At 36.0% G+C, this 8,456-nt stretch overlaps 1 protein-coding gene across 1 annotated transcript; it reads left to right on the forward strand.

Annotated features, from left to right (window-relative positions):
* Window positions 1-727: 727 nt before the first annotated feature.
* On the forward strand, window positions 728-2,343 carry LOC107409479 (NADP-dependent alkenal double bond reductase P2). Its single transcript, XM_060811897.1, is given in 5 exon segments — window positions 728-979; window positions 1,104-1,179; window positions 1,182-1,283; window positions 1,617-1,726; window positions 1,895-2,343. Coding segments are annotated over 5 exon segments (822 nt in total). The 3' UTR covers window positions 2,177-2,343.
* Window positions 2,344-8,456: the final 6,113 nt, after the last annotated feature.

The raw sequence follows: 8,456 nt of genomic DNA on the forward strand, positions 1-8,456 counted from the left end.
TAACCATTTTTCCCATCAATTCAGAACCGAAAGGAGAGAATGATGATAATATGTACTGCATTTTACATTTAGATGTGCAATACTTATTGGAATTGGATTACAAAAAGGAGAGAGGGTTTTCCAGATAACGATGATAATGTAGTAGAAAGAGTGTTTGACGGGTTGCCAATTGTCATTGGTGAGTCTAGATTGTCGTCACTGCTGAGCTGCGGCCGAGGTCGAGGTCAAGGCCCAACTCAAAGTTGCGGCAATGGGTTGAAATCATTGAATTGTTGGATTGGGCCGGATGTTATCAATTAAGGAATACAATTCAACAACGTAGCAAGACTTGGGCTTTGACTAAATCTAATTGTATATCAATTTAAATAGAGCACGACTGTAATTTTGATTTGTACTTTTTCCTAGTCCTGGTATCGGAATTGGAATTGTATATCTAATCTACCAATCTGATTTCGTAAGCAATTACGTACGTCCCAATTAGCTAGCTAGCCTCCAATTCACTGCGTTACGACAACTTAATTTCAAAACACTAATCATATCAATATCACGAATAATATATGATCATCTGTAAAAACATATATATATATATATATATATATATATATATATAATTTAAATTTAATGGCAGCAACAACAAATTAAAGTAGTAAATACTGATTGATAGAGAGAGAGAGAGAGAGATAGATAGATAGTGATCAGAGAGTAGGCTAATAGGAATTAAAAAGTAATGGCCAGGAGAGTGACTAGCAACAAGCAGGTAATACTGAGGATGTATGCAACTGCTGGTTCTTCCATACGAGAGTCGGACATGTTGGTGACAACCACCAACATTAACATTGGAGGCTCCAGCAGAGGGCTCAAACACACTTGTTGTCAAGACCCTCTACCTCTCCTGCGATCCCTTCTTGCACTTCATTATGAAGAATACTCCGGGACTCACCGGATATACTTTCTTTACCCCTGGCTCTGTAAGTTGTGTGTGTGTGTGTGTGTGTGTGTTTTAATTGGTTTATGAATTAATATCATATAATTCCAAATATATGTACTGCTGATTGATCACAAAAACAATTAATATATAATAATGATGATAATTAATAATACAGCCGCCCATTGTGGGGTATGGTGTGGCTAAAGTAGTGGAGTCAGGGCATCCTGAATTCAAGAAAAGTGATTTGGTTTGGTTTTAATCCCATGGCAAGAGTACAGCCTCATCACCAACCCCCAACACCTCATCAAAATCCACCACACTAATGTGCCCCTTTCCTACTATACAGGGCTTCTCGGTAGGCATCATATTCTAAATTAATGATCAAATGAACAATTAACAATTAATAATTAATTAGTTGTTGGGTTCCTTAATATATATATATATATATAGGGAGGGTTTCTACGGTGCGGACGGTCTGCATGTGGATGCATCTAAAACCGATGTTTTTTGGATGAAAGCGTTGGCTTTGCTGTATATTGTACACATCAAAGCCAACGCTTTCATCCAAAAAATATTAATTTTGGATGCAATCAGCATGTGAACCGTCCGTACCATAGAATTTTCTTATATATAAATATGGCATAGAAGACTGCAGGTTTCTAAGAAATAAGTAATAGGCCAAAGAAAGGAGAATATGTGTTCGTTTCAGCAGCATATGGGGAAGTGGGTCAGCTTGTTGGTCAGTTTGCTAAAATGGGGGGTTGCTATGTTGTTGGAAGTGCTGGGAGTCAAGCAAAGGTCAGTACGCACTACTAAGTATACTAATGTTTGTTTTACATATATATATATATATATATAATCATAATACAAGAATGATGACCAAATTAAATAAATAATTTAATTTAATATATGCATGTATGTGAATGTGATTATGTGATACGTATGGTATATAAATAAATAAAATAGGTGGAATTGTTAAAGAATAAGTTGGGTTTCGACGAGGCTTTCAATTACAAGGAAGAGAAGGACTTGGAAGCAGCTTTGAAAAGGTGTTTTTCAAAAGGGATAGACTTCTACGTCGAGCAAGTGGGTGGGGCGTTGCTGGACGGAGTGCTGGTGAACATGAGAGATCACGGAAGCATTGTGATGTGTGGAATGATTTCTCAGTACAATCTTCCACAGCCTCAAGGAATTCTGAATCTCTTCCAGGTTGTGATTAAATTAACAAAATTAACAAAGAAATACTGAAACTATTAGATTTTAGAAACCTTCATTTAACATTCAATATGTTTCTCTTTCATAAAATTTTATATTCATTTGAAATTTTACATATTAAAACTAGACATTTATATATACTCCTATAAAATTTTAAAATCCAAATAAAGGTCAAAAACATCGTCAAATTAAATTTAGTAGCTAATTGATAGAAACTGAAAATCCGTATTTCCTAGGGAGCTCGATCTAACTAAAAATTCATTAAAAATAAAATACAACTTCAAAAAAAGTAAAATTTTATAAAGTTTCACTATATGCAGTAAGAATGCTGTATAAAAAATATTAGGTCAAATAAAGACTCGAAAATATTTTAAAATGAATTTTATTTTTTGCTGAACAGACCAGAAAATAAATTCAGACAGCTAAGTATAGGTAACTTAGAAAATCACTACGGCCAAAATATAAACAATTTGAAGCCAATTTTTTTTATAGTAATATTATACATATAGAGGATAATGCATAAATATTTTGAGATTAAAATAATTTCATTTGGATCTGTTTTGGCATTCTTATAGGTGAACTATATTGCAATCACACAGAAAAACCAGACAAAATATATAAATTCAAAATTTCATAATAAATTGAAACAGGTTCAAATCGCCCCAAATAAATTTCTACTAATTCGTAAGCATGTCTATCTTCATCCATAAAATGTTTAGTGCTAAAAGAAACTTTAAAACATTTTAACTACATTTGAACAATCATCCTATACTGATCCCCATATAAATTAATTCCAGATTTGGTTTTAACAAAAATTCTTCAAATTAGCCTTAATCATTACTTTAATAACCACAAAACATCTCAAATAATTTCATATAACATAAAAGATTAGAAAAACCAACCTTGATCAACTTCAAAGATTTAGAATCTTCCTTTCTATGCTCCAAAGCTTGTACAGAATTCTAAAATTTCCAAAAACACTGGATTCCTAACAATCTTAAATAAATAACAAAATCCTCAATTAAAAATCAGAAGCCCTTCATATTAACTCTAATATCATTTAGGGCTAGAAGAAAAAGAAGAAATAAAGGAGGAAGACTTACCTGATACCCTAGTGCTGCAAAGTTGAAAACAAACTTAAAAATAAAATAAACGTGTCTTTTCCTTCCTTTTTTATAAAATCAAAAATAGAGTAAATATTTTTTTTTCAATTTCCTAATAAAATTGAAATATATTTATAAACCAAAGCCCTTAGAATAAAAACTCTAATTTTTTTTTGAAAAAAAAATTATAATAGTTATAAAATTTTAAAAGACAATAATATTATTTTCTTTTCATAGAAAGAAAGAAAGATATGAGAGAGAGAGAGAGAGAGAGAGAGAGAGAGAGAGAGAGAGCGCAAATGGTACTAGAGAGCATATAAGACAGAAACAAAGCACTAGTAAGAAAAGATGATATTTAAGGGGGGGAAAAAACGATGACGCATGCATGGACATGATAATTGTATTTTGTGAATGTGAATGACGAGTGGCAAGAGGACATCCATCCACCATTCCTATCCAAAAAAGCTTGCCCTCAGCGTTTGCATTTGCATAAGCACAATACACTTCTCGTTTTCTCTGCTGCCATAAATATACAAAGAAGAATAATAAAGTGAATTGTGGCAAAAATCATCAACGGCAGAGCAAGTGAGCAACAAGCAGCTGATTCTGAATTACTATGTCTTTGGTTTTCCAGACGAATCCTACATGTTAATCACCACTTCCACTTTCACTCTCCCATTTGAGCTTCCTTCTTCTGGGACTGGAAAAGGGGTTTTCTGAAGAACCTCTACTTGTCATGCGATCCTTACATGATTAACCACTGAAAGTACTTGACACAATAATGAATGGAATAAGATATGTTAATATTCCTCCAAAAACAAGAGGATGAATAAATACAAAGTCATGGCCTTACTGCCAGTATGTGCAGCTTTATTAGATAAACAATAAAGTCGACATCTGTTGTGGCTAAACACTACCTAGAATAATAATTATCCATTGTTAGTAAAACACCTATCCAAAGTCCTATCATAAGAGACCTCTTGTGCATGTGAGCTATCATCACCTTGCAAGCTAAATGGGGGGGGGGGGGGGGGGGGGTGCAACATTTAGCTTGGTCCGAAGCTGTTGAAATCGAGCAGTAGGCAAAGGTTTGGTAAAAATGTCAGCAAACTGGTCTCCAGTAGGGATGTAGCGAATCTCCAATGAGTGTTGGAGCACCTTATCACGAATAAAATGGACATCAATCTCCACATGCTTAGTTCGCTGATGAAAAATTGGATTGGCAGCAAGAAAACCAGCACCCATATTGTCACACCATAGGACATGAATGGCAAGAGATGGAACCTACAGCTCGTGGAGAAGCTGTTGTAACAATGCAATTTCAGCTGGTGCCGTGGGCAAGCGCACGATATTCGGACTCAGTGTTAGACTGAGCAATGAAATTTTGCTTTTTTGAAGACATGAGACCAACAAATCCCTAAAAAACTATACAGTAGCCACCCGTAGACTTACGATCATCTAAATTGGATGCCCAATCGGCATCAGTAAAACCAGTGATATGCAGATGACGAGAGGGATGGAGAAAAAGTCCAAAATTCTTTATTCCTTGAAGGTAACGAAGAATTCGCTTGCAAGCAGACCAGTGAAGTTCAGAGGGGTTATGCATATATTGACTAAGTTTATTCACAGCAAACGAAATTTCAGACCGTATAATGGTGAGATACTGAAGCATCTCGATGGTGGTGCGATACAAGAGTCCATCAGAAAAGAAATTACCAATAGCAGCAGCAAGCTGAACAGTGGAGCTGGCCAGCGAAGGACTTGACTTACACTCTAGCATGTTTGTTTTTTGCAGGAGATCATTAATGTAAGCAGTCTAAGACAAGTGCATGTCATTTTTGGAACGATGAAACTTGATGCCAAGAAAGTAACTTAAGGACCCCAAATCTTTTAATGAAAATGCAGTGTCCAATTTTCGAATGAAATGATCAACTAGAGACTTGTTGAAATGGTGACTAAAATGTCATCAACATACACCAACACCCAAATGATATCAGTGGAACGATGAAGCATAAAAAGAGAGGAGTCCATTTTGGAGTTACGGAACCCCCAATCGGACAAAGTGGTTTTTAACTAATCATACCATGCACGAGGAGCATGATGAAGTCCATATAAAGACTTATTGAGTTTACAGACGGCATCGGGTTGAGAAGAATCAACAAAGCCCTTCGGTTGTTCCGTAAACACATCTTCATTGAGAACACCATTTAAGAAGGCATTATTCACATCAACTTGTCGGACATCCCACTGCCGAGAGATAGCAATAGACAAAATCACACGCACAGTTGATGATTTGATAACTGAACTGAAAGTTTCTTTGAAATCCAACTCGGGTTTTTGTTGAAACCCCTTAGTAACCAATCGTGCCTTATAACGTAAGATGGAGCCATCAAGGTGACGTTTAATCTTGAACACCCATTTATTCCCAACAAAACGTTGATGCGGTTCGAAGGAAACAAGGCACCAGGTATTATTTTTTTTCAATGCAATAAACTCGTCTTTCATTGCCGAGTGCCACTGTGGACACAGAAGTGCAAAAGCAGAAGAAGAAGGTTCAACTGAGGGTGAGGTCGGTTTGAGACTGACAGCTAGAACTTTGGGCTTGTGAATACCAGCCTTAGCACGTGTTATCATGGGATGACTTAGACGAAAGACTCGAGATGGAGGCGAAGGAGGAGAAGACTACATAGTAGAGCGCAAAAACACACGGGCAGGAGTGGTTGGAGAGGCATTCAGCATGGACTGATCAGTAAAATTATGGAGTACACGCCAAGCTCTGGTGATAGAATCAGTAGGAGACAGGTTCACATGATGTGAAGTCTCAGCTGGAGTGGGTGCTTTATGTGAAGGAGTGACAGCTGAAGAGAGGGAAACATGAGCCTCAGTTGGAACGGATGGAGGGACAAGTAGTGAAGAGAACCCGTGAGTAGCTGCTATTGGTAGCCGTGAAAAAGGGAGCAGCTTGTGAAGAGAACTCATGAAAAGTTGTTGCCAGTGCTGCTGCATGGGACAGAGTGTTGGCCTTGAAGGTAGACCTGTGAGAAGAAGTATTGGTATAGGAGTCTTCATGGTTGTTGTGAAGTGACCTGGATGAAAGAGAAGTCTTCAAGGAAGATGCAAAGGATGGGCCAACATAGAGTGAGACCACTTTTGACTCAACCTCTAAAGAAGAATTTGGAACAAACATGGAACAAGACTCACTTGAATTAGAAATAATATTTATGGTATATGGGGCCCAGTTGAAGTAGAGAAAGGAAAACAAAGTTCATTGAAAATGACATTCAAGGATATATAAATTTTGCATGTGACAAGACTTAAACATTTGTACTTTTTGTGAGAAGAGCTGTACCCAATAAAAACACACCTTTCAGAATGGTAACTAAAGTTTTTTATTTCTATAAGGTCTAAGATAAGGAAAACATTCACATCCGAAAACTTTTTAAAAAGAAAAATTAAAATTTTTGGAAAATAATTTTTGAAAAGGGAACATGAAATGTAATACTTTGGTGGGAAGTCTGTTAATTAAAAAGGTTGATGTAGAGCAAGCATTTCACCATTGATTAAAAGGCATTGAGCTTTGTGTAAGCAAAGTAAGAGCAATTTCAGTAATATGACGGTGTTTCCATTCCACTTTACAATTTTGATTATGATTGTGAGGACAAGGATGTTGAAAAATTATACTAAAACTATTGAGAACTGATGTTAAGGGCTGGTATTCCCCACCCCAATCAGATTGACAAACTTTAATTTTTTTATTAGTTAAATTTTCCACCATTTTTTTAAATTGCAAAAAAATTGTTATAACTTCTTATTTGAATCTCATGGGATAAATCCAAGAAAAATGGGTATAATTATCCTCGAATAACAAATAATATTTATACCTTTTAGGAGACTCAACCAGAGCCGAACCCCACACATCTAAAAATATTAAATATAACGAGGCTTTACTCACAGTGGATGAAGGAGGAACATATAAACGTTTATTTTTCCCTAACTGGCAATCGGTTCAAAAAAACTCACTCGACGATGGAACAAAAAAAGAAATGAAACTTTATTCAAAATAATAGAATTGGGATGGCCTAAACGATAATGCCAAGGTTTATATAAAGAAAAAGTCGAATTAAAACATGATAAAGAATCACTAGATAAAGGAGAACGAAAAGTCCTGGAACAATTGTTTTTTAGTTTCACTTGGTAAAGCCCATCCTTAAGCATTCCGCTGAGAATAATTCTCCTTGTATCTTTGTCCTTCACAAAAACACACTGATTAGTAAACTCCACAATAACATTGTTATCAATTGTTAATTTGGAAATGCTTAGTAAATTTTTTTTTGATTTTGGGTACATGCAATATATTATTGAGTGACATTTTTCTAGATTTTGTATTGAAAACAAAACAACCAATATAAGATATGGGCAAACCTTGACCGTTCCCAACAACTAATTTATTACTACCATTATATTCACTTTGTTGAGCAATATTAGAGAGATCAGAGGAAACATGATTCGTAGCACCACTGTCTAGCAACCACTCAGGAGTGGTATTACCATCTAAAGAAGCATAAAAGGCATGACCACTAGTTGAACTTGTATAATTTTCATCAAACCGATGCCAACAACGATCGGCACTATGACCAAGAAGTCTACAAATCTGACAAAAAATCTGGTTGGTTGAGCCACCTCGAGCTCGTCCACGACCACGTCCTCAGAAAGAAAGGATCCATGACCTATAGGCTGATTGGTTGAAAGAGGAGGACAGTACTGACTGTTTGCTCGGCCAGAACTGAAACTTCAGCTAGAATCGAAACTCTTTGGCTGCTTAGCTGCAATATTTGCAAAGATATTTTCTGGCGGCGTGGCTTGTTGAATCCGTGCCTCTTGACTCAAGAGAAGAGATTGCACTTCTTCAATTGTCAGAGTGGTTCGGCTGGCATTTATATTTGCTATAATAACATCATATTCCAACAGCAAACCAGCTAGCAATTGCATGATGAAATCTTCATCAGAAATAGGATGACCTACCATAGTCAAGGAATCTGCAATATTCTTTATATTTTAGAAATAAGAATTGATGGACACGGGGTCTTTTTTTGTAGTTTGAAACTGTATCTTTAGCTACATTATTTTAGCCTTAGATTGGCTGCCAAATAATTGTTCAAGACCACTCCAAAGTTGATGAGCAGTGACCGGGTTTGAAGGTTTAATGATTT

Source organism: Ziziphus jujuba, chromosome 1 (assembly GCF_031755915.1).
Source record: "Ziziphus jujuba cultivar Dongzao chromosome 1, ASM3175591v1".
Lineage (NCBI taxonomy): Eukaryota > Viridiplantae > Streptophyta > Magnoliopsida > Rosales > Rhamnaceae > Ziziphus > Ziziphus jujuba.